The 27,450-nt window shown below is 42.9% G+C and overlaps 2 protein-coding genes across 4 annotated transcripts; one reads left to right on the top strand and one right to left on the bottom strand.

Annotated features, from left to right (window-relative positions):
- Window positions 1-234: 234 nt before the first annotated feature.
- Window positions 235-4,610, top strand: cyp1b1 (cytochrome P450, family 1, subfamily B, polypeptide 1). The gene is made up of 3 exons (XM_084709902.1): window positions 235-522; window positions 788-1,805; window positions 2,282-4,610. Exons 2-3 carry the CDS (start codon window positions 796-798, stop codon window positions 2,841-2,843), a joined length of 1,572 nt encoding a protein of 523 aa, XP_084566028.1. The 5' UTR covers window positions 235-522; window positions 788-795; the 3' UTR covers window positions 2,844-4,610.
- A 1,712-nt stretch (window positions 4,611-6,322) lies between these two features.
- rmdn2 (regulator of microtubule dynamics 2) lies at window positions 6,323-27,053 on the bottom strand. 3 transcript variants are annotated; one of them, XR_014724682.1, is made up of 12 exons: window positions 26,967-27,053; window positions 25,624-26,090; window positions 18,743-18,923; window positions 18,529-18,631; window positions 17,080-17,140; window positions 10,159-10,234; window positions 9,477-9,554; window positions 8,727-8,825; window positions 7,982-8,035; window positions 7,795-7,875; window positions 7,492-7,700; window positions 6,323-7,375 (listed from the first exon to the last, which is right to left on the bottom strand). XR_014724682.1 is itself a non-coding variant. In XM_084667267.1 (11 exons), exons 2-11 carry the CDS (start codon window positions 26,079-26,081, stop codon window positions 7,650-7,652), a joined length of 1,242 nt encoding a protein of 413 aa, XP_084523393.1. In that variant the 5' UTR covers window positions 26,082-26,090; window positions 26,967-27,053; the 3' UTR covers window positions 6,323-7,649. The 3 variants fall into 3 exon arrangements, 2 of the variants coding, with proteins under 2 accessions (XP_084523393.1, XP_084523394.1); XM_084667267.1 differs by having other exon boundaries at window positions 6,323-7,700; XM_084667268.1 differs by having other exon boundaries at window positions 6,323-7,700; window positions 26,943-27,021.
- Between the last annotated feature and the right edge of the window lie 397 nt (window positions 27,054-27,450).

Below are 27,450 nucleotides of genomic sequence, written 5' to 3'. Positions count from 1 at the left end.
AGAGAGAGAGAGAGAGAGAGATAGAGAGAGAGAGAGAGAGAGAGAGAGAGAGAGAGAGAGAGAGAGAGAGAGAGAGAGAGAGAGAGAGAGAAAAAAAAGAATGAGTGAGTCGTTGATGGTAACGGGGCTGAGGGGGCTGACACCATGCAACCTACCCACCCATTACAACAAACCACGACGGTGATGGTCTATGATGCTATTTAACACTCCTCTGTTTAGGATAAATCATTTGACTCAGGGCTGTCAGGTGTTTTATAGACTACATGTGGAGAACGAGTGGAGTGCCTGGAACTTTGCGATACGTTAGGTGAAGATGGTTGTCGAGACATTGGTAAATTACTGGCTATAGACTTTATAATAATACGTTATGAGGACAGAAGAATCGGACATCTCGATCGTCAAATGTTACCACTTCAAGTGATGGATATAAACTTGTATGACTAATATCGTCGCATTTAAGAAACTTTGTGTCAAAATCCCAAGCCTTTCTTTAAGGACGCAACTTATTAGGCTAACTGCAAGGTGGGGTATTCATAATTGCCTATTTGATGTCTAGCATGGTTTGCATTCTGTTTGTGCTTATAATAATATGTATTTTATTATTAATGATAATAACCCCTGTAAAACACTTCGAAATCTCACTTTTTGTAACCTGCAAATGCACTTTTACATTACATTTTACATTTTATTCATTCAACAGACAAAAACCAGTTTGACAGAATGGAAGATATGTCATATAAATACAGATATTTGGTTATTTCTGACATCTGATATTTACTCATTATAGGCTTCATCATGAACGTACTAGTTCTGTTTCAGGAGGTCAACCGCCTATCAACACAAGCTATTCTACTGGCGTCTTTTACTGCACTGTTTACCATTTACCTATGGCGATGCATTCGGCAGGGCTGGGACGTACACCATCCGCCAGGACCCTTCCCGTGGCCGGTTATCGGTAATGCTGCACAGATAGGCAACACGCCTCACCTCTATTTCTCTCGAATGTCACGGATATATGGGAATGTATTTCAAATCAAACTCGGCCTCCGGACCGTGGTGGTGCTGAATGGCGACGCAATCAGACAGGCGCTCGTGAAGAAAGGAAATGATTTTGCGGGAAGACCAGACTTTACTTCTTTTAAATACGTTTCGTATGGCAATAGTCTTGCTTTTAACACATTCACTGAGTGGTGGAAAATCCATCGAAAAATTGCTCAGTCAACTGTAAGGACGTTTTCTACTGGGAATATAAACACCAAAAAGGCTTTTGAGAACCACCTAGTTTGTGAGGTCAGGGAGCTGCTTCAGCTGTTCATTAAAAAGACCGAAGAAGAAAAATATTTCCAACCTGCTGCATATCTAGTGGTATCAACGGCCAACATAATGAGCGCGGTGTGCTTTGGAAAGAGATACTCCTACGACGACGCTGAGTTTCAGCAAGTGGTGGGACGAAATGACCAATTCAGCCGAACAGTGGGGGCTGGAAGCATTGTGGACGTGATGCCCTTCCTTCAATATTTTCCCAACCCAATCAAAACCATGTTTGATAATTTCAAGGCTCTAAATCGGGAATTCGGCATTTTCATCATGGAGAAAGTAGTCGAGCACCGAAAGACAATTGATTTAAGCACAATTCGTGACATGACAGATGCATTCATTCTGGCATTTAAAAATATCAGCGGTAACACGAACGAATTATATCCTCATTGGAATGACTACGTGTCTCCCAGTATAAGTGATATTTTTGGAGCAAGTCAAGACACACTGTCAACCGCACTTCAGTGGATCGTCCTTATTCTCGTGAGGTATGTTGTCAATAAGAATCTATACTAAAATGTAATGGCAGAATACTGTTCTACCGAGGTATATGCACGGGTAACGTATGCTGTATACGTTACCCGTGCATATACCTCGGTAGAACAGTATTCTGCTGAAACAGTTGATAGCCGCTTAGATGAAACATTATAACAGTAGAAAATATGGTAATTTTGAGCCACTTCATGTTTTAATTTTACTGTTGAATTTCAGTGGAATAAACTAGGTAGTTAAATAAGAACAGATAGACAGCTGTATCAGATTCATAGCCATTAGAGATCACGTCACGTCGATACATTGTATACATTTGAGCCTCCCCGTCTTCATACAATCTCAAACAATGCATGAACACTTTCCCAGAAACTGAACAAGAACATTAAATAAAGCTTGAAAGTCTACAGTGCGGCTTAGAGCATCAAAGTACATCCCTATTTCTAAATCTGTTACTTTTACTTTGACGTTAAAGGTTTCCGGAATTGCAGTTGCGTCTCCAGAAGGAAGTGCACACTGTAGTGGCACGCAGTCGGCTGCCAGTCATCGAGGACCAGGCTCATTTGCCTTATGTCATGGCCTTCATCTATGAAGTGATGCGCTTTACCAGCTTTGTGCCTCTTACCATCCCTCACAGCACCACCACCGACACCTCCATCATGGACTACAACATCCCTAAGGACACTGTGGTCTTCATCAATCAGTGGTCCATCAACCATGACCCAAACACATGGGCCGATCCAGAAACCTTTGACCCCCAGCGCTTCCTGGACCTGAATGGGAACCTGAACAAGGACCTGACAAGCAGCGTGGTCATCTTTTCAATGGGCAAGAGACGGTGCATCGGTGAGGATCTGTCCAAGATGCAGCTCTTCCTATTCACATCACTGCTGGTCCACCAGTGCCACTTCAGTGCAGACCCAGACAACCCGGTCACCATGGACAGCATATATGGCTTGACCCTGAAGCCTCAAGTCTACTCTGTGGCAGTGACGCTACGAGATAACATGAATCTTCTGAATGAGGTCTGCAGGTAGCCCGTATGTAGAGGGCCAAGACAATAGAAGAACGCATCACTTGTTACATAAGACAATACAATTAATGAAGGTTGAAGGACAATGAAGTAGTCTTATTAACTGCAGTTTCATCCTTGAGTGCCATCAGGTAGTTTATAGTTATGCTAAGTGAGCTCATTAAGGAAAAATATGCAAAGTCCAAATGTGCTCATAAATGTCATAATGGACTCAAATAACTCAGGTTAAACACATATCTTACACATCTGCATTTTACCTGATGTACAGGATCTACTCTTCAGTGTTAGGCTGGATGATCTCATTCACTGGAAACCCTGATACTACAGTACTACAGTTTACAAAAGAATGCTTATCAAATGAGAAGTTCTAGCATTACCATGCATTAGTTGCATTAGCATGTGTTTGATTCTGTCCTTATGCTTGTTTCCCCCTAAACTTGTTCACTATGTGTAGTGCTGACATCATGCCAACACGGAATTCCAATCTTCAGTCTTGAATGATATGGAGATATATATCATTATTAGGCTCACATGGAGTTTAATAAATATTAACATTAGAGAAATAATCAGAAGTGTTGCAGAATACAATGTTGTGTGGTTGTACAACATTTGTACAATCTTTGCAATCTTACTTTTTACGGTGGTTGATGAAAAATAATAATTATTATGTATTCCCCATAAAATGGTTTGTAAATATAACAGAGGAATGTCCGTGAAATCATTCGTTCCTTTTGTCACAACTGACACCCATGACCAGGAAACCATGACCATGAAAAACGGCCTGGGACTTTGAAACACAGACCGTCTCACGACCGTGTATTATTATACATACATACATATATATAACTGTTATATATATAACATATATATAACTGTTATATATATATATTGCATTATGCCGCGGCCGTTGGACCGGCCGTTTGGGAAATCTCCCAACTCTCCCGACGGCCAGTCCGAGCCTGCCCATGACTACTATACTGTAACTGTAGCATATCTCATAACATTACAAAACAACAGAAACCGAATGGACCAAATTAGCTTTTGATAAATACATAGCATAGGCATATTTATCACATACTCTAGGCCTATCTGAGCAGCTACACAAATAATAATAAAACATGCAATTATTCTAGATTTGACAGTATATTCAATTCACATTTTTATGTGTAGTAGAATATTAAGTTATTACAGTGCTTTGTTGTTGTACCTATTAGTTACCTGTTAGTTTAAATATATGACCTAGGTTTTGGAATGTTAACTAACTTCTACTTTCAAATAACAACCCAAAGGCAATGATAGGATAGATCAAGGGTACAATCCCGTAGTACGGTTTGTGAATGCTACTGGTTTCTGTGAACTGTTAGCTCTTTACATTTGATTTATCTAAATACTAATATCAGTTCTACGAGATGTGTTATCTTGTATATAGTCATATTCAGAGATGGTTATTTTTATTACACAGTACTCATCAGTTTTGCTTTATTTTGATTGTAAGTTACACTTTGAATTATTTTAAATGTGCAAGATGCTGCTCTTCAGAACTGTTGGGTAAACAGTAACCCTAAAATTTAATCTCAACTTAATGTGCCAGTTACAAATTATGCATTCTATTTCATAGAACACAGAAGCATGCTTTCTACTGCAATGATGTGAGGTTGCTCTTCTTTCTTATGTTTTTTTTTTAAATATACAAAACAGACTGACATAGGTTTATTTTGTGTTAAACTGTATAGTAACACTTAATAAATAACTTTTATTCTCTAATTTGTAACTGTGAAAAACAGCATTTTATGGCAGTAGAGCATCCTGTATAAAACATACTGCCCAACCGAGTCAAAAAAGAGTGGTAGTATAATAAGAACATCCTCATTTAGCACAGCATCAGTGTATTTTACAGAGTATGTATCAGAGCAAGTGGGAAGAAAAATTGGAAGAAATTAGTAGAAACCTTTTGCCACGTTTATCCAGCTGTTTATCTTGGTGAGGCTTGGAGCTGGCTAGCTTTAGTTTAGTGAACATTTGAGATAAAGCTACTCGTGAGAATGAACACTGAATGTTGCCTAACAATGTCATCCCCATCAGTAGTTACTAAAGTATATGGTTAACAGGTCCTTCTTGGCCTCAACTCTAGGTTACAGGTCCTGGTAGGCCTCACCACTAGGTTACAGGTCCTGGTAGGTCTCACCACTAGGTTACAGGTCCTGGTAGGTCTCACCACTAGGTTACAGGTCCTGGTAGGTCTCACCACTAGGTTACAGGTCCTGGTAGGCCTCACCTCTAAGTTAAAGGTCCTGCCATTGATTTGAGATTTTGTAAAAAAATATTTTATAGTGAAGGCAGACACACAATTGATTCACACTTAGTGACTTTTAACAAATATTTCAAGATTTAGGGAGTCAGGTGGCTGAGCGGGTAGAGCATCGGGCTAGTAATCTGAAGGATGCCAGTTCAATTCTCGGCTGGTGCACATGTCGTTGTGTCCTTGGGCAAAGCACTTCATCCTACTTGCCTCGGGGAGAATGTCCCTGTACTTACTGTAAGTCGCTCTGGATAAGAGTGTCTGCTAAATGACTAAATGTAAAATTGGCACATTTTTCCCATTTAGAAGTCTGCTTACACCCATGTTTTTGACCTGGGGATAAACCCGGGCAACTGGCCAGCCTTTGTCATGCCCTGCTTAGCCCCGCCACAGGGGTGCACAAGGACTCCCCCTGTTCTCTTGTTCTCTTTAGGAATAATGAGGGTGGGCAAAGAGCTCAGGTTCTTCAGTTTTATGTTGGTTTTGGTCCTAGCTACAGCTCAGGCACAAAGGAAACCCAGATCTCTGGCTGTACACATACAACACAATATGAAAAGGTACAGTAATTAGTATTGTATTTTGTTACATCAAAGGTCAGCCATAATTCTCTCTCTAAGCTCACAAACCTGTCTGTGTCGGTCTCTATAATTTCCCTCTTTTTCAGATGTCAGTAGCAGCAGCAGAAGAAAAACTATGAGTTTTGAAGAACACCGGAAGTTCACAAGAATTTAGAATTCATAGTCCAGCATTTGCTGTGATACTTGACTTTAATGCAGCTAGTACGCACAAAAACTAGTCACAGTGAAATGGGTCCAAATATGAGGCAAAAAACCTTTACAAGAATCTTTCTGATTCAAATTTAGCTCTGAGTAAACACTTGTGTTTATGGTTCTGCCAAAGACACCTTGCAACATGAACAGACTGGTGGGAATTAGGAATTGATTTGATCCAATGACAACTTCCCCAAAAAAGTAAGGTAGGCTTATAAATAAAACTGAACATTCATCTCAAGTCCGAACTTGTTTAAATTCCTCACATTTCTGTAGCATTTGGTATGAGGCCAGTTAAAATATTTGGTTGGTTTGGTTTAATCAAGTGGACAATTCATCAGCTAAAACACAAACAGTTGGAAACTGTTTTTAAAAGGGTTGTATTTCGTTCAATGACCACATGCAACAAATATCTGGATTGCACATATTTATTGACTTAAATGGCAAGGAGAAACACCACTGCCATTGAGTAGTCTGTGATGTAGCATTTCTACATTGTGTACTGATTATATCTATTTTGTATTTTGAAGATCATTTACTTCACAACAAACAGTATAAGACGAGACAAAAACAAAATCAATTGCCTTTTCTGAAACAGAAAAATGTACATAGAGGGCAAGACATTTGATCAATCATAATATTCAATTGGAGGACCATCATGCACACCATCAAGGTTATACAACCTTAACTTATCAGCAGCCATTAACCAAAATATTTTATTTTACCAGAAAATAATCCTAAAACATATCAACGTTAAACTGACATACATAATCCACTATCCAAAGTTTAAAATAAAAAATATTGTATAAAAATCACTGTATAAATTTCTACGCCAATGAATGCTGTTGGAATACAAAGTACACCACCATGATATCAGGTAAGACTGGTCCTGTCCAGAAGTCTAGATCTCCCCTAGACAGGTACTAGACCCGTCGTTCCACTACAGTCTTTTCAGGTGTTTTCTAAAAATGACAAATATTTGAAAGGATGTCAGATATAAGGGATACTGGGTAATTTAGTGGCCAGTGTGGCAGTCTTGTTTGGGCATTGATGTTTAAAGTGGTTTAGTTATTACTTGTCAGCCAAAACAAAGACAGGACATGGAGAGAGAGAGAGAGAAAGAACAACAAATCTTGAAAATCATTTAGTCAAAACCAGACAGTTAAGAGGAGCTTTGGGATCTATAAAACACACTGTAGAGCATGCCAATGCAGGTAAGATCAGTGCAATAATCAATATCATACAGTCTTGCTTGATAAGCATCCATATGTGTTGGTGATGTGATAGGGGACTCCAACATGGATACAATAAAACGACTGTTAAAATATTCCATTAGAATTGTGATCTAGCTAGATAATAAAATTGAATATGCTTTAATGTGCCGGAATTTACCTCAAGGTCCCTTGATAGGTAATTGGAGTTTCTGATCAAAGATGTCACCTGGGACTCCAAGTATGTTATTGTTTGCTGCACAACCAGATGAATACAAATGAAACATTGTAAACTTTCTTCCAGATAACAGCGATACCTTTGTGTTTGGAGACTTTACACAATGTGATCCTTCACAAGGCTGATTCAGTTACCTCCACTCACAGAGTGCACCAGCAAATACTCTGTCCCCCCTCTGTCACAATGCTCCCTGTGGATACTGCTACTAAGGACAGACTTTTGTTTCCCTTAAAGAGCATGGAAGTTCAGGGTCTTGTGGGTAGTTACATATAGCCTTTGGTCCTCAAAGTCCTTAACCTAGCGATGGGTGAAGTAAGTCCAGCTCCTTCTGTGCCTCATCATCCTTGAAATAAGACAGAGAAACAACTTGCACATGGAGCACTGTGTCCAAAATATGGACCCTTGGCCTTAAAGTGCAGTAGTAAGTCATTACATACCTCTTTGGAGACTGTGTCCATTAAGCATGCAGCTTCACACATCTTTTTAGCCTGGCCTTTCTGACCCAGGTCTTTGTAACACTGGCCACACAAAAAAACCTGTGTTACTGCCCATGGAAAACAACAGGGTACCATACACATCTGACCAATAAGGCATCAAAGAAAAAATGTATGCCAAAATCCTTACCTTTGCTAAAAACACATAGTTGAGTTTAGAATATTTGGGACTGAGCTCCTCCACCTGTGAGAAAAATCTCCAATTAAAACACACGTTATACATTACCTTATTATACTATTTTTTGATAAAAACTGTACAGAACACACTTTGATGCATGAATTAATCAAATAAGTTAAGGTAGGTTCTGAAAGGCAATTGTCTGGAACACAACAGCTCTTCGGATCTAGTAACAGTTATACCTCCCCCATCCCATCCCATCCCATCCCGCTCACCCACCCACCCCATAACTATTACATTATTTGAACAATTGGTATAGTAGCCCCTGTACTATATACACCTGAGCCTTGAGTTTCAGGGTTTTTGTTTTAGGCTGTCGCTACCATCAGGATGTGTTTGTGGAAGCGAGACACAGCCTCTGAAGAGTGCTCTCCTTGTGGCCAAGAGGAACAAGTCACAACACAGACCACTTCAATCCAATAGATTGGTGAGATACACAAGGCGTGAGGCTAAGGCATGACGGGGAATCTTGGCCAGCAGCAATGTTAGTTCTCTATATAAACATGCGAAGCACGGGAACACACAGATGAAGCCTCTTTTAAATACCTGGGGTTTTGGAACATATTATTTACAGTGCTATAGGTATGTTTGAATGGAAGACGGACGAGGTTTGCAGAAGCCGTTTGTCTAGTATATACCGCCTAAATCTAACACGTTTGTACACGTGTGCTCTGTACAGCATGGTGAATTTAAGTACCTTGAGGAAGTACTCCAGAGCATCTTGGACTGTGGCACTTGGAGGCTCCCCAAACAATGTAGCAGCAACCTTCCTCTCAATCCAGGACAACTGGGCCACCTGAAAAGAGTCAGAAAAGCCACAGAAGTATGACTGATGAACATGGCTGCAGTTCCCAATCCTAGAAGACACAACAGGAAACAGAAAAGGCTTCTAATCTCCGCAGACATGCTCAATTTGACATTTGGTGAATTTAGTTGAGAATTGTCAAGCAGTGCGCGAACCATGGCACCATATTCTATTCCACAGGGACATTTCCAGGAACAAGATAATTGGCCAGGGTCAAACACACGCAGAGCTCCTTCCTTCTCCCATTCATAATAGCAACCTGTAATTGCAGGTGTAGTATTGCCCTGGCATCAGCGGCAGCCTTTAAACAAGGCCGCTGCCTGAGCTTCAACAGAAGAACATTGTTGAACGGGAAGGTACTGATGTACCAAGACTTCTAGATTCACATTCGTATAACTGTATTGAACAGAAACACAATAAAACATACTGTGTTGGGAGAAAAAGTGCATTTAAGGCTAACAATACTATAGAGGGCAAATAAACGGCATGGGATTGCTAACCAGTGCAAATGAATCTGGGGTTTGGCCAATAGCAGAGCCATTCAAAAAACGATATATGAAATCAAGAAATCAACAGTGATGTTAAGTGGTATGATAGGTGTGCTGGTGCAGTGGTCTCTGTCTTTTGAGGGTAGGCACATACTGCATGACACCAACGACCCAGCAAGTAGTAAGACATGGGATCCTGAGGCTTCAGCTCGATGGCTTTATCTAGATGTTCCTAAAAAGAAAAAAGCAGTTGTGAATAAAAGGAGCCGTCCTTCTACACGCAATCGCAGGTATTTAACAATCATCACTCACACACGCGACAGCACGAAAGCCTCACACACTCCCTCGGTATCTATCATGAAATCTCCATTTGCTCCCCCTCCCCTCCAGTATTTTTCTCTCTTCTTTCATACCCTCCTTTCTTGTTTGTTCACCTAGACGGCTCACCTGCTAGGCCTTGCAGGTAAACAGTGTTTGGGAAATGACTGTCAGCTAAGATAAATGCTACGTGCCGTTTCTTCTCACGACGGCGTTATGCAACCGATGCCGCAAGCTTGTGAGTGGCAGAATGGAAGTAGTTTGAATAGCCCACGGGCACTGAACACCTGTATCGCATCGAAGCACTGTCCTTATTTGTGTGCACAAGCACAGTTGTTTCTGTTAATTTGTAAATGGTGCACAGAATCATTCATGTCTGACAGACTAAACGGATTAAGACGTCCAAAACAAAACCTTTCTTACATTAGTCATTTTGTATTTATTAGTTCTTACAAATTCAGCTGGCATAAGTGATCAGTTGAGATGCAGATAGTGTGGTTACTGTCAAAAGTACTTACCTTAAAGATATAACCATTCTTTATCCTATTCTGGACAGTCTCATACTCTGCCATGATACCACACATGATGGCATACCTTTAAACAAAGAGAAAAACACAGTGGTGCCTGTGATTGTTACTTTGAAAGGGAAATGAAGGAGGACAAAAAAGTGTTCTAATTCAGCACACACAGTCATGGCCTCACTTGTCTTGTAATGCAGATTTGTACAGTAATTCGACCTCGCTCCCACAGGAGTGGTAACAGAGTGAGAGCCGAGGGTAGGGCACTGGGTGGGTGCCTAACACCACCCATTCCTTGGGTCACTAACCAACACTCAACCCAGAGGCGCTGGATGCCCACAACCCCCCCCCCCCCCCCCCCCCCCCGACAGCCTCCTTGTTACACAACTTCATCAGAGATAAGATCAGCCCCCAAATGACTAATGAGGGGTGGCTAGGGCCAGTCAGGGGCTGAAGGGTAGATAATACTAGGCTGTGTTCAGGGGGACTTGGCCACCAGCTCCCAGCGTGTAGCTGGGCTCTGTGGTGAGGTGATCAAAGTCCTTTCACAACAAGGTTGCTCTAATCCTGCTGGTACTCAGTGTCAAACACTACAGCGGGACACAAACACCTTTTGTACAAAGGAAAGGGGGGTGGGGTGAGGTGTGTGTGTGTGGGGGGGGGGGGGGGGGTGAAGAGGTTATTGGCACTGATGGTAGATTGGTGTGTGTTGCACGATATCCAAAAGAAAAAAGCCCAAAAGACAAAAGTGTGATGGACTGGGCTTTGACAACAATGAAGTCAACTAAGAAACCCTTGTTTTAGGTTAGTTTGTCTGTATTTGTCCATTCCGACGGTTTTAGATTAATAGCTTCAGCCTTGGCTATAGCTAAAGCATGTACACTGAAGACAAGTTTACACTTATTGTATGCTATTCCATTTATTCCCCAAAAAAGCGTGTCTTTACCATCAATTCTCGTCCAGGGCGATAGAAGGTAGCTTGTTTAAGTGTTACTCAGAATTGTTTGTTTTAATAGATCTGCATGGGGTACAGCCAGAGAACCGCTAGCTGACACTCGCTGGAGTGAGGAGATCAACAACAGACGTTCAGATGTTATCTGCTCAGTTGAGCCGACAGGCTTCTAATGAAAACCTGTTGTGGGATGTGATGGTCTTAGCAGCGGGACGTTAGTTGTGAACAGGTAGACTGTTAGTTGTGACCAAACCAATGGATGATTATCTGGTCTCATCCTAACCTTGTTGAGGTTCACTTTCCTAATCTGGGAACTACACAAACATACACAAGGGCTCAACGTTAAAGCCAAAGACTATACGTTATGTTATTCTGTTAACATGTTTAACCATTTATTAAACACATCCTGGATATAAAAATAACAAAAATGAAATCACTTTCTGGTGATAAAAAATCTAAAGGTAATAGTCAGCAAAACAATGGCCTTTTAACCTCAAACATGACTTGCTCTCTCCACTGCTGACATCTGCAGCCATCTCTGCACAAACTCTGGCTGAAACTGTGAAACCTCTGGTCCCTCAATGCTAATATATAAAAGCTTCCATAGCATTTCATCAGTATGATACTGAGTACCCAAGTCAACACTATTCTTCTGCTGCAGTTATTGAACTGCCCGGGGGAACAAGACGAACGGCTGGTCTGTCTTAATTAAGTGATATTCTGTTGTTAGAAGTCGTGCAAAAACACGATGGGCATCTGCATTTAAATTCTGACCAGCATGGTCAACAGCCCAGAAGATGGATTGTCAACCACCCGCTTAACTGTCAAGCAAACCAGGTGCTGTCTGCTAGCATGGTTGATCAGGGATTGTTTTCAAAAATAGTCGGTGCCTGTGTAAAAACATCCACTTTTGTCTGCTTTAGACGGGGACATACGACAGACGACACAGTGCATCTTAGTTCCATAAAAAAGTCACTTCCGTTTGAGCTCATAGCTCTCCTCTGATGCCATCTTCACTTCAGTGTCTCGCCCCAATTGTAAAAAAATGTATCGAGATTAGAGAATTACAATTTGACCACCACTCACTCACTACTCAACTCTTGATTGGCCAATGGTGCGCCCCACGAGCTGCAAAGTTATTTATGCATTTAGCAGATAGCAAAACATGCAGGATGTTAAGTTATATAATGCAATTTTTTTTCTTTCAATCAATGCTTTGCAGTGGCTCGATCGGGACAGTGAGTTGCTTGTTTAACTGTCCCAACGTTATTTTTTACTGTCCCCGGGCCATTGTTATTGTCGAGCCCCGAGACATACTTTGTGACTTAAAACGTATTCAGGGTCAGAAACTGACTAGAGGGGGGGCTAAGCACCTTGAGAAATACTAACATTAATACTTGACTAAATAAACAATGTCCTAAAGAGACAACCAGAAGGAGGTACTGTCTAGTGCCCTTAGACAGTACTCCACCTGTAGCTTGCAATGTGTAAAGAATGACATGGGAAACAATAAATCTTTGTCTAAGTCAATATAATGTGATTAACTGCAATACTCTAGTGTGCACACAGGAGAGGAGAACACTGAGAGGCATACCAGTGTTTTTTAAGTTGTGTGCAGTTTTTAGCACGTGTGTGGATAAGTTGTTTAGTTTTTGAATTGTTTGTAGGGACTGACTAAGCTGCAAATGAATTGCCCTTCTTGGGATCAACAAAGTTGTCTGAATCTGAATGTAACCGTGGATCTGACTCTGCACAGGTGAGGGACAGGGGGGTGTTGCTCAAGGGTTACCACAGGGCATGTTTTCCTGCTCTGAGTGGTGAGCTTAGTATCATTATTCAGCTTATAAGCAGTCTGGCAGTGCCTGATGAGAGGTATGTGTGGATTCAGGGGTGCTGGGGTTGAAAAGAACAAAATGATCTTGGCTCATCATGTCTTTTAGGAGGGCTGGAGTTCCCCTGTGAGGAAATACTCCAGGGCTGTTATACAATGTGTAGAAGTACGACATGTATGTTTAATAGTATGTAGAATTACTACATGGCTGTTTTACAGTATGTAGAAATACTACATGGCTGTTTTACAGTATGTAGAAGTACTACATGGCTGTTTAATAGTATGTAGAAATACTACATGGCTGTTTTACAGTATGTATAATTACTACATGGCTGTTTAATAGTATGTAGAAATACTACATGGCTGTTTAATAGTATGTAGAAATACTACATGGCTGTTTTACAGTATGTAGAATTACTACATGGCTGTTTTACAGTATGTAGAAATACTACATAGCTGTTTTACAGTGTGTAGAAATACTACATGGCTGTTTTACAAATGGCAGTCGACATCCAGCTGAATGGCAGAGTAATGATCGTGTAATGGTGGCTACTTTTAATCTGGAGAACAGATTAGGTTTAACCTGCGTCACATTTGCATATTCTTAACCCTTCCTACTCCTCCACTCTACTTGCAGACATTCACCTGTCACTTGTCAAGCACTTTTCAAATCATATCTGTTTCTCACGTTCTTTCTAGGAGAATTGGAAACCACTGGTTATGTAACGTTTACATTTGATACAAGTATATATAGAGAGAGAGAGAGCGAGAGAGAGAAACATTTGATACAAGTTTATAGAGAGAAAGAGAGAGCGAGAGAGAGAAACATTTGATACAAGTTTATAGAGAGAAAGAGAGACGAGAGAGAGAGAGAGAGAGAGAGAGAGAGAGAGAGAGAGAGAGAGAGAGAGAGAGAGAGAGAGAGAGAGAGAGTAGGTGAGAAGGCGGGGGATGGAAAAGGGTGTGCTAAGCCTCAGGGGCCTTTCTCATGTTCAGCCTTTTTTCCTCCCTCTGCTGAAATAACATCTTGTATAACTTCAACGTTCCTCTCCGTTTGGCGGTGAGGCAGCAAGGAGTGATGAAAAGGGGGATTGCACAAGATTGCTCTTTATCTTTCTCGAAGGACATCAAAATTCCCCTGGTCTACAGGGCGAATAAGTGAAGGGGCTACATGTCAACTGCTTAGCGGAAGAAGCAGATTAATTTCAGTCTTGAAATCCAAACAGAGAGAACTAATTTAAGTAAAGACAGGGAGAACCAGTGCCGCGGGTAAAACACAGCAGAACAACAAGAGGGGGGAACTCTGGTTTCAGGACAACCTGTTTCTGAGTTTGTGGGAGTGGTGTTTGCTAATGTATTTAGCCAAAGGAGATGGAACAAATTGTGCTTTGCGTGTTTTTTTTTGGGACACTGTCACTGTCACTGACAGCTTGAGAAAGTGCGAATCGTCGTTAGTCGCCGTCGGATGCTCTAGAACACATGGAGCCAGGGGAACATCTGATCAAACCAGGTTTGGGTGGCGTGCGGGTAGTAACACACGAGAGCAGAATGCAACGGTGTCACGGAAACACCAGTGATGAGCGCAGCAACAAAGGCCTGCGTGGAGTTTAAAATGGCTGTCCCAGAGGTCAGAGTGACCCCGCTCCTGACAGGCACCAACTAGTAATCCTCAGGCCTTTGTACTGGCCTCGGGGCCTTACCGTTGGGGATTTACATGGGCTAAATTCAAACACGAGGATCAATGAAAATGCACCTAGAAACAAAGCTGGTGATGCCACAATGGAATTATGCCTCCTGTCTGCCTGCTGAGGTTATCCAAATACACATACAATGATACCCCATCATACACCAACAGCATGTCGTGGCCCCAGCAGCTTCAGAGCTGCTAAAAGAAGCCTTTCACACAAACTATACTGTGTTGGGCAGATTGTTCTTGTGGTTGAAACTAGTTCTATTGTCGAACTGTCAAGTAGCTCTACTATGTGTGCAAGAGGGAAAAGTTAAACGTTCGAGGAGAGTCAGTGTGGATTGCTGTGGGCAGCTCAATTACACTGCCTTAGGTTTCTGGAGTGACTCACAGCTGTGCTACAGTGCTTCAACAGTTACAGGGAATACATTGTCTTCTTCGGACTGGAGCTTGATATACTTTACCCCATGTCTGTTAAACAAACCCACCGTCTCCAAGTGGTTTAAGATTCCTACAAATTCCATTAGTGTGTATTGGATTAAGCATTAAGCTGTTTTAAGCCGTTGTTGTCAATTAACTAAAACAACAGACTTCTCTTTCACTTGATATCCAGAGAGCAGTGGTATGTGCATGAGCTAACGCAAATTAATTTGGAACGAGCTTGGCAAAACAGGACTGCTGACTCCGTGACCCTTCCATACGAACATGTAGACCCCTGTGTCTTGTGTTCAAGAGCACACACTGGAGATAGAGTAATGACCTTCACAAGGATCACTTCCAATGGGGAAAATATGTATGTGCATAGGCTTTGTAAACGCTAAAAGATATAAAGATACTGAAGTCTAGCCAAACAAAAGTGAATTGGTAGCCTCGATTTCAGTGTTAAATTGTGGCAACCACAGAGCGTGGAAGGTGTTGCAGTATTATTGTCACTGGCTGGCAATCTACTGAAGCTGTACCCCATTCAGGTGTTTAGTGTTCTGTATGATGGGCAGTCAAGTCCTGACATGAGCAATGTTTCAGATGAGCAATGCAGTAGAGGGACCTCCACCAAGTCAAATGGGAGGCACATCATTAGCTCGCTCTGCAGAACTAATTAAAAGCAAGGGGATTTCTCCTTTGATCGCCAAGCAACTAAGATGGCATGACTTTTTAATCTAACTGGAGGGAAGGGGAGCAGGGCGGTGGGCTTGCGCCTGTCGAGAACCCGTCTTTATCACAAAAAATGTATCTCAAATCTAAAAAAAACCCAAACTGTCCAATCACAACTGCATGGAGGGTTTTAACATGCATCCGACTCTAGCCATAACAATACTGTACAGTATCTGCAATCCTAACAGCAGACTACCGACGAGTGTCAATTAGTTGTACCCAGGATATCTGAAAAATACCAAACCTGTTTACATTCCTGGGCCTGGGGGGGATGTGATGATATCAGCTAGAGGGAACTGAACACTAAGTTTTGATATTTCTTGTTTCAGTAAAATTACCTATTAGTGTGTGTGTGTGTGTGTCTATGTATGGGTGCATGTATATGTATGTGTGTGTGTGTGTGCACAATGCATATTTACAGTAAAATGTATATTTACTGTATGTTGGTGTGTGTTTGGGGTGTGTGTGTGTTTGCTCCGCCCCCCTCTACACAACAATGACTACTGATGACAGGCAAGTTCTGCAGGTTTCTACAGCCAAGAGAGTAAGAGAGTAGAGGCTCTACTCTCACTACTACTATGAAGTTGACATATAGTAAACACTGACATGTAACCAGTGCTACAGCCACCTATCAGATCTGATCATTGGTACAGAGGAAAACCTGAAATTGTTTTCCATGTAGCTCCATTTAAGTGATGATGACTGTTCTCTTTCGGTTTTTACCTCAAACTAAACATACTCAAGCCTAGTCTGCAACCCAGGCAGATCCTGGTAACCCTCTCTCCTGGGGAAACTGTTCTGCAAACATCAAGCCTCTCTCAGGTCTCATAACAACCAGGAAGCTGTATTGGATCTGAACTCAAACCTGACTGATTTATATCAAGAAGGTGCTCCAAAGACAGCAGCACTCCAGGAGGGGCTGTGTAAAGCAACATGTGCTTTTGTGGGAAGTGAAATCAAGCTTCAGTTTGTTTCCGGCTGATTTTGAACCCTGTATTGTTGGTTTAATTACACCCCACACAGTACAGTACAGTTTGTGACCATCATCTCTAACTCTGTCCGGGGAGAGAACACAGGCATTGTGAAGAGAGAGAGAGGCCTCCTACCACAGATCCAGTTACAATACAACATATCACAAAAATGATGACTTGGTAACATTATCCCAGGTTTACCTAGGCGGGGGGGGGGGGGGGGGGGGGGGGGGGGGGGGGGGGTTGTATACTTTGCTATACATAATCCTTGTGGTGTGCCTGCTATTAAGGGGTTTGAGGAAAGAGCTTGTGTCGACAACAGACATACCATTGGTGGATTTCAGCACAGGTGGGGTCCATCGTTACAGCCTCCTCTCCAACCTTCCTCCCTAATGTGGAGATGAAAGGAGAAATGTTCAGGGCCTCTCCAGGGAATATCAATCCGTCCAGCACAATCTTTACACATGACATCTATAGGATTACAGTATAAAGAAAACAAACATAATGACACACCTGTACTGGTCGTTTAAATTGTCAATACAAGAAACAACAAAGGGATTCACACACACACACACACACACACATATACATCAGAAAGACCTAGAATCAGGATAAGTGTTAGATGATATTCTGTCGGAAGATGGGCCAAGACAAGACAATAAACAAACAAGATTTGAAACTGATTCCAGGAAGGAACATAAACCTTTCATCAGTCTGGTGACAGTCTCACCCTGCGTGGTCTATTAATACTCAAATGATGCCTGGCTTATCTGACTCTGGCTTATCTGACTCTGGCTTATCTGACTCTGGTTTATCTGACACTGGCTTTTCTTTTAATAGACTAGAGCAGCATCATTCTGTTTCCAGACCCATGACAAAAGAACCTTTGCGGAAAGCACCCGGCTCGCCTTGATTCAAGGCTCATTAATGAGGAAAGATTACAGAGAGAACAGGCCAATCCTGTCCGAACTTTAGTACAATCAGACAACAGTCTCCGTCGAAGAATGAAAAAATGGTATGGTATAATATTGCACTTCCTTCGCTGTGTGCTCATGGTTCCTACTGTTACAGTGCAACACAAGCCACGCAGTGTGGGAAGTTATTGTGGCTTGCTTACAAGAGCTGTCGGGGACACAGTGTTTGGCAGGAGTACTGTATGCAAAGAAACAGCAACTTGAACTCGTTGGAGGAACTCTTGATTTCAAAGCTCTCTGTCCACTTTGTAGTGGTGCGTGCACTCAGGGCTGAGAAATGCAAACACAACTGCCGGTGTGCTTCGACTGGCTGTTTTACAGAAGCTCTTAAAGGGTGTTTCTGTTGTGCCGGAGCAGCATTATGTCATTCTGTGCGAGTGCACATACAAAGGTATGACTAGCCCTCTAAACTGTGTGTGTACAAGACTAGCAATGGTGTAGTGGAGGTTCAACACATTGTATTTACACACACAGCGCTTTCTAGGAACAAAGTGTATGATAAACAGCAGTGTGGTCAAACTTGGCCAAAGCTCCACAGTCACAGTTCCAGCTAGCTTTCTGTGGGCTAAGCCCTAGAGTGCTGATGGACGACACGGCTGCACATAGCTGGACGTCGACTGGGATTTCCAGACGTGGTTCAGTTGTAGAGGTTCACCTTGTCACACTGACATGTGGGTGGCCTGCCGAACTCCTCAGCTGGGACCACGCCCTGAAAGCCACAGCTGGACCACGCCCTGAAAGTCTCCTTGGGAAGATGGGATCTTTGGTATGCTACATAGGTTTGTAGGGGAGTCAGCATTTACCAGTTTCAGCATGAGCTTTCTTCTGTTCTGTGTTGGAGCTGACGTCATGAAGGTCAGAGTAGGCACGGATGAATCGCCATAAGAACTGAGAATTGCGTCCAAACTATGTACAAAAGATGAATACAAATCATCAGTTTTCAAAAAACCATACTTTTGGGGAGCAAACTCTGCCACAATAACTTGACAGTGGGCCATTGTGGTGGATATGACTGACCTGCTCCTTCTTCTCCAGCAGCGTAGCGAGAGACTCTCTCTTGTCGGCTTCTGTCCCTTTATGCAGAACATCGACCCTCCCCAGGAGCACAGACAGCTCATCCACAGGAACCTCTTCCTCCCCACTCCGATCTCCTTCACTCTGCTCTCCTTCCTCAGAATCTGTCAACGCTGTCATGTACCTGGAAAACAGACACAGATTCTCTAAACGCTCCTTTTGGCACATGTACTGGTAGCTAATTGAGGAGGAATGATAATGAACTGAGTGTGCATGTGGTTCAAATCCCCAGAGCGGTTTGCCTCCACACCTCACAGCCCTGAGCTACAACCTTGGCCTGGGCTGGCAGCTCCACAAGCTTTGAGATGAGAATAATTAAGAAATACACGGCTTCACCAGTTCCCTTGGGTCATTTGAGTATCTCAAAGGTCTAATTGACTAAAGGCACAATTGTCTTCTTCTTGTGAGGTGGAATGAAAACATCTCAATGGAGGAATCCCTCTGGTCATGGCAAGGCACATGGGCAATCATAATCAAGTCCTAACGAGGGCCTAGCGTTTCAAACTCCTCTCTGCCGTGTGCCATCGCAGGATTAACATTCATTGCATGTTAACACGCAAACAGATTTATGTTTGTTTACACAAGTGGGTCGCCTAGTTTATATGCTGGTTGTTAAGAACGATTGATGTCGTAATGTGGATACCTGAAGGCTTTGCCGGGGGGAACACAAGCCGTCTTGTTTATCCCTGTCATAGAGAGGCACGCTATGTGCCGCATTAGCGCTGCATTTACGGTCTCCAAAAGCCCCCTTTCAATTACTTTTAACTGCATACCAACACCCTCAACTAACACTTAGAGTAGAGGCGATGAAAAAGCTTGATATTAATGACATGGGTAGGTAGAAATGAAAGGCATAGAGAAAAGTGAAAACATAAAAGGCCTCCATTAAGTGTTGGCAGCAGCTGCGTGTGCGTCACCTGCAGTTGAGGGAACATTCGGGTCTGCGAGGGATGGTTCTGGAGGGGGATATGTTGGAGTGGGCTCCTGACAGATGCCTTTTGGGCCCAGCAGGTGCCGGAGGCCCCCATTGAGGTCCCGCCTACACCCCTTCAGCTCCAAGCAGCCTGATAACTCTGGTCTTAGCCCCTAGCTGTTTGGTTCCTAGCAGCAATACAGTAACACTGCTGAGACAAGTAGCCAGGTAAATGAATAGTCAATGGTGGAATGTTTTTTAGCAACTGCCAACCAACAACATTATCTAGGATCACTGCACCATTCTGTGTGACCCATCAAGAGAGCTTCAAACATACTGTTAAAGAAAACCTTAGGGTAACTTTGTTTTGGTCTTGAATTTTATAGCTGTCTTGTCTTGAAGTCACCGCAATGATCGGCAACACAAGCAGAATGTTTGCAGGAACTTTCATTGCTTTAGGCCCAATTTATACATGTCTTTAATCCGAGGCCCTCTGATAAATGAAGACACACCCCAGTCATGGAAGTGCTTTCTCAAGGGATTACACAGTTGTCAGTCAATCTATCGTCCTATAGTTTGTGTGGCCCAGTAGGCAAGCCTGACTGGAACTGACTCCTTGAGCTTGCTGCTTTAATGCCCAATGCCACACACACACACCGCACTGACAGAAGACAAGCACACTTAAATCAGGAAAATGTCCTGCTACCTGGCCCATTCTGGTCCCAATTCCTCTGTCTTTGTCAATTAGGCCGACTTGACCTTCCAAAGGACTGACCACCTGCTTCTCAGTTTAGGCTGCAAGTGAGATCATTCATGAGAAATAGCCTTTGTCTTCAGAAATACATATGGCAGGAAAATGTTCTATCGACAAACTTCGGTGTGATTTGACTGGTTTACGCTAATGCAGGAATGCAAATCCAGGTTACTAATCCCTGTCTGTGCAGTGACCACACAGAAGGGCCTGAACCTGCAGGTCTTTGAACAGGGATTACATATCTGAATGGAATCCTCCATTTGTTGGCCGTGGGCATTCACTCTTGAATTGCCGTGTTCCATCAAGCATTGTTGTTGTTTTTCCCATTGCTATACAATTTCACTGCCACAGCTCAACCCTGCCTAGTGGTAGGAAAATGTGCGATCTCTACAATGACTGTTACACTGTGTCTGTGACACCGAGTTCACTTTTTGTCACTCATTCATTTCCAGGATTTCATTCAATAGTCCTGCCAGTCTGCCAGTCTGCCAGTCTGCCAGTCTGCCAGTCTGCCAGTCTGCCAGTCTGCCAGTCTGCCAGTCTGCCTCTCTCTCTCTCTCTCTCTCTCTCTCTCTCTCTCTCTCTCTCTCTCTCTCTCTCTCTCTCTCTCTCTCTCTCTCTCTCTCTCTCTCTCTCTCTCTCTCTCTCTCTCTCTCTCTCTCTCTCTCTCTCTCTCTCTCTCTCTCTCTCTCTCTCTCTCTCTCTCTCTCTCTCTCTCTCTCTCTCTCTCTCTCTCTCTCTCTCTCTCTCTCTCTCTCTCTCTCTCTCTCTCTCTCTCTCTCTCTCTCTCTCTTTCAGTAGACGTAGTGAGAAAGCCTGCTCAACTACTACAGCATGAACAACACATTCCAGTTCATCATTCCACAGCCCATGAATCATTACAATTAGGAGGATAAAAAGCAGGTTGGGATACGTGTGTGCATACAATATGTGTGAGTGTGTCCTAACATTTCAACATTTCGAGATGTACTTCACCGCCCTAACAGAAGAGACATCACAAGGCCCGACTCATCAAAGTCAACACACTAGGCCGTGCTCTGCCTGCAACCGTGGTGTACGAGTCTGACGGGTATGAAGGGACATGGTCAGGAGTGGAGAAAGCTTTAACCCTACACAGAGCATTCAAAAGCAAGTACAGTTTAACATGGCCAGTGTATTGAGTGTAGATCTGAGGTACACAGTAGGAATTCTAAACACAACCTTATTGTAATCTCTGAACTGGTCCAACAAGTCACCCTCAGTGCTGACTACATGGATACCCAAAGTGATCTCCATTTTAAAAATGTTGCCATGACATCATGAACAAGGCCTTCCTCGTAACTCTGAAGAAGCTTAATAAAGATCTCGGATGAAAGGAATTCCTTACGACTGCTTTGATGGCGAAGAGTGAACGCTGTACACCTATTGGTCTCTAATCCTAGAGGTTTACGCAAAACTAACACCAATCACTCTAACGTGATTTGAGATGTAATTCATAATGTTTCAAATGATCTGAAATGCTAGCCTATTCAATTAATGGGATTTGTCTCACTCATTGCTGTGATTGGTTAATCTTACTTGACATCTACTCACCACGTTCTCCCCTTCATTCGCAACAGAGACTGAGTACAGCAGAGGGGGAGTGGAGGGTCTTTCAAGGGAGCTTAGTAGCAATGGTAACCAAGCTAAAAGTCCCTTCACAAACAACCCCTGATGAGGAGTTACCATCCCAACGTGCTCTGGTTCGGGGAGTATTCAGCTCACCTCATTCAGCATAATGCAGATGCCTGTGGTCAGGGCTATTCAGAGGGAGAGAACGCAGAGAGAACTCAAGGAACTCAAGAACCTGGGTGGAACCTTGTGGTCTCCCTTAGACACCAGCTCATTAGGATGCATGGGACACCCCTGCAGTTGACCAAGTCACTCTTGGCTTTTCCAAGAGCTCCGGACGAATCACGCTAGCTCACTCGGTCCATTGGAAAAAGTTATGCCAGGTCATTGATGACTTTGTGACTTTTCTTCCATTACCTGCGGAACATCATTATAAGATTATGGTCCAGACTTCTGCTTTGTTGTCTGGTGATATTGAGCAAGAGCGGCTGAAAGCAGTTTCCTTTTAATGGAGACTTGCCAGGGAAGTGAATGGATTAGCGATCCGTCCCTTCAGTCTGGCAGACTGCATTGTGACCTCAGATCACTTCTGCACAAGGAACCTCTTTGTATGCATAGGAAGCCTAGGCTCGTAAATGAACCTTGCCAAAAGACCATTAGGCAAGAAATGATTTCCAGCAACACACAAACAAGGCAGAGGGAGAACAATGTACACACAGGTGCTTATGACTGCAACTTGACTGCACCTGCACTGATTGCAAAGCAATAGAGAAAAAAACATCAGTGTGGATATACTGGAGGGATAGGCGACTGGCCTTACACAAGGTTCTCTTGAAAAGGAATGCGGAGGCACAGCAATGGTGCTTTCTCCTCTCCAGACTGGAACTCATGCGAACGGAAACAACGAGGCTCGCCAACCACTGGCTGGCATTTGGTGCGTTGCATCATCTGTGAGCTGCAGTTGTCAGTGTTGCAGGTGGAACGAGTTATCCAGCTTCACACATCTTGTATGTGACCTAATTTTCCAGAAGAATCCTTTATACAGGGCTGTACTCTGATTGCCAGGTGACTGGAGGCCTACAAATGGTGCGTGGAAGGAAAGCCTGGAGCCTAGCGTGTCAATGCCACGCTAAAAGAGAAATGAAAGGAAAGTGTGATAATGGGGGAGGGTGGTAGTAGTGGGTGGTCACGATCACTGTGGTAAGCGGTACACGGATATGGTGTTGCACGGTAGGTCTGCGTGGGCAAGCTGGGACGGTAGACCACAGATCTCACAGAGGGGTTCAAAATTAGCAAAACAAGGTAAATGAAAACTGGCTATGACATAATTTTGTAGGTAGCGTGTTTGATGACAAAAGTAGACAATGAGTTCCTTTTTCTCTTTGTAAACCTGTTTTAGTGGGTGATCAGACATGCCCTTTATTAAATAAACAAAAGTCTTCTCCTTAAATCAACAACTATCCAATGTCATCGACACAAAAGTTAGAATGTCCTAAAGCTACACAGAGCAGCGTGACGTGAATAAACTGCAGTGGGAACTGTAGGGAGGATTTACAAGTTCCTACAAGACGTTTTGAAATGAACCAACTGACAGCTCGGCACACATGTACAGGGATTGATGGCCCTGTAAGGCTGGGGAGGAAGCTGTAAGGAAGCTGTTATGACAAATGAAGACTAAACACCGCTGACTGTGGGAGAGATTCACCTTGTGTGTGTACAGTAGTTACTTTTGTAACAAAGCTGACGTATTCAACTAGCCCTTGTCTTGCATTGATCTGTGGCGTTGAGCTGACGCTACTTCTGCCCCGCTCTTCAAAGAACTGTTAGGCCGTGCTTGTTTGAGCAAGACCTGTCCTGATCAGCACATTTGATGCCAAGTTTGCCAATCACAGTCTGATGTTTACAATCATGCTTTACAAGAACTAGAATGATTTTGTATGAATTAAACTTTCACATGAAAAAAAGCACAAAAGGTGACAGTTAAAGATAGATCTGTTCAATAACTGTAGGCTAAAGTACCATGTATTACCATATAATTTTACCAATATTTGGGATTACTTCTCAAGACAAAAGCTTGGTAAGAGTTCTTCACACGGTCTTGCCAATTACATTTGGCAACAATTGGATCTCCAGACAACAACATTTGAGCTAGAGCGCGATGGTGCTGAGCAACTAATGATCTATGATCGCTAGGATCTTCAAGAGTTCCGAGACGGCACAACAGACAGGTAAAGCTTTTTAGATGGATGCTGGGATTACGGTAGCAGCCTAGCACAGTACGTCTGGGCGAGGGCCAAGCTTTCCCTACTGCTCTAACACATCTTAGTGCAAAGGCATAGGCTCTTTAATTATAGGAGGTGTGCGTGATTTGACTCCATTCAAAGTGTAATAACTTGGGCTGTAATTTGATGTGGCTCGAAGCAAGCTTCTCTGTGTTCTATAGAGCGGTCTCCTTCCAGAATTTGGCTTTCTATCTAAAAGGGAGGGGTAGGTGAGGTGAGGTGAGGAATGTAGTAAACCCATATGACCTCCACAACCAATACAAATCATATGATAGCCTTCACCAAATGAAAACTTGGCCAATTACTTTTGCAGCATGACACAAGCATACACTACTGATAAGGCACCCAGAGCAGCCATATGTTGGCCTGCTGTTAATGTTGTTCCAGAGAACTCTAACAGGAACTACAGTAAATCTGGAGCACACCTGGGAAGATCCCCAATCACTTCTGATTTAAACCCAGGTACACACCTCCTCCCTTCCCACTGGTCGGGCCAATCCTGGAAGTGGTGTTATTTCCCATCCTTGGCAAATCATATTAGGTCATTATGTCATCCCAGGGCAATAGACCAGAGCATACCAGGACAAGTTCTTAATCGTGTTTTATCAGATCTCCCTCCTCATGTTCTCTCTTTCCATGTCAACCACAAAGAATTTTGGCGTTGAATGCACTGAAATAAATAAGAATCGGCCCAAATTAATCCAGTTCATAATTTTTTGTATTGATTCTGGACTAAATGCTCCTTAAATGCACTAGCAAAAATACATTATAAATAAAATGAAGCCCTGGAGAAGTTTGACACCTACATACCTTGCGGTTCTTTCTTTAATATTTCCTATTGTGTCAGTCAGTGTGATTTTCACGAGGAGCCATATACTATAACCGAAGACAGCTTTTGTTTATATTATTTTAGCCTGGCGTGTGATGAAGGTATTTGGCTGCAGATAGAGGAGGATGACTGGGCGTGTCGTGGAACATTCTAAAAGCAGTCTCTCACACCGGGGGCATATTTTCATATCTCTCATTAAGTCACATAATGGTTGAGCAGGTAAATTTGGCAAATGTGTTGAACAAGCATGTGGAGTTGGCTAGATCACCAAAGCACAGCTGTCTTGGATTTGGTAACAATAGTAAGATTAAGCAAAGATATCTAAGATGGGTGGCAGATAGATGGGATGAAAGTCAGGGTTCTTAGCTCTGATGTAGTCCTTTTTCACATTTAACGACTATTTTTCAAAGGTTATGAATGATTAATTTGCATGCCATGTAAACATAACAGACTTACCCTCCTTCGCTTTCTGCTTCTTCTGAACTTTGACCCTCGGCTCTGGCCGCGGCCCCTGCCACTCTCCGCCTGCGAGAGGGGGTGGCCCGGTGGAGGGGACTGGCCCTACGCACAGTAGCCACCTGCCCGCCACGCCCCCTCAGCTCATCCCTCACATGGTCCTGCAGCATTGGGAGGGCTTCCTTTAGCGCCCGCACCTCATCCTTCAGCTCCGACACACTTTGCATCAGTGCTCCGAGACGTTCCAGCACCTCGGCCTGGCCCCCCTGGAGAGCGGAGCCGTCCACCACCACGAGCCCACCCACTCCACGCTCATCGTTGGAACTGAGGTGGAGCTTCGGCCAAGAGGCTCTCCGTCTGCTCTTCCTGGTCTGGTACAGCATGATGGCCAAACTGATCCCTGTTGCACAAGTCAGGACCCCCAGAGCCAGCACTCTGTGGTCTGACGACTGGGTCATTCTGCAGACCTGGAAAGAGAGGGATGGAAGATTAGGATGTAAAGAGGAGTTTGGTTGAATGCAAATCACATAAGTACACCTCACTGTTCAAGTTTTACTGTAGAAAATAGTGCTTACAGCATTATGCTTTTATTCAAAGACGTATTCCAACTACGTATGAAGTAAAATTATTTCCACATCTTACAAAACAATACACATGCACTGCCCACTCAAGAGGTAGAGTAGTATTTGATCAACCGGTGAGTCACAGACAGCGTGCATGAAATCTGGGAGTAAACTTTGTTTCCTACTGTTTGGCATTCTTGCAGTTGGTTACAGGAATCATTTATCTTCCACTGAATCAATGGCATCAGTTAAATTGGCGTATCAATTTCACTGGCACAACTAAGGTGTACTTTTCAAGGTGACCGCATATTATAGCTATATATTCTTAGCACAGCAAATCTAAAATTGGTAACCTAATGAGGGATTACTAGTGTAATGTTCTCCATTCACCTCTTGGTGTTGTACACGGCGCAGTACTATAGCACCACTATAGTAGCCTAAATGGATTACAGTCTCGAATGAGGCTTATCTGTTTGCTAGCCAAATAACTGTGTCAGTCACAATGAGTTTCAATGAATGGGGTTCCTTAAGATAATTTATGACATGTTACAACAGTCAAGAAACAAGCATGTCAGCACTTCTGCATGAACAATTTCACAGCCAGAGACCTTGAAAGGGTCGAGTTAGCTGGTTTGCTAAGAGATTAGACTAGCAACATTTCTGCCAGGGAGGACTGCTTACATTAAAAACAATGATATGACATAACACAAATCAATATGTATTTCTTCATACGAATACGTTCACAATAAAGCCTACAATTTGAACTGACGAAAGCCTTACTGGGGAGGAGGGCAGCCCGCTCCTACTGGAGAAAACCTTTCGCTTTCAATGTACCGTTTAAAGCAGTGTGACAGTACTCGGTGCAACTACCAAAACATTCCGTACGATTTGCCTAGCGCCTCAAATGTTTTCAAACGTTCCGATAACATCAGCTATTGAGCACACAGGAAATCTTCATTCAGATGAACATAACATATTAGACAGCAGAAATATTAAGCAAACCGTCCAAAATGTTATAAAAGGTACCATTCAGATACTCTCAGTGTTTGTCTGAAAACACTCACTACCACAATCTCCTCAAACTAAATTAAATACAAATACAAAGATTATATTAATTGATAGGTGCTTAAGCAGCAGTCACATTCCTTAACATTTGAAGTGTATGCAGTTTTTGCAGTGTAAATCTAAAAACTTAGCTAGTTTTAGGTGCTGGATGCCAAGCACAAATGTGTCCACATAATCCCTTATAAACTGAAAGACTAAA

Source organism: Hypomesus nipponensis, chromosome 11, assembly GCF_054491055.1.
Source record: "Hypomesus nipponensis isolate SF chromosome 11, ASM5449105v1, whole genome shotgun sequence".
Taxonomy (NCBI): Eukaryota; Metazoa; Chordata; class Actinopteri; order Osmeriformes; family Osmeridae; genus Hypomesus; species Hypomesus nipponensis.
Note: the sequence above shows the minus strand (reverse complement) of the source record. Positions and strands in the feature narration are given on the sequence as shown.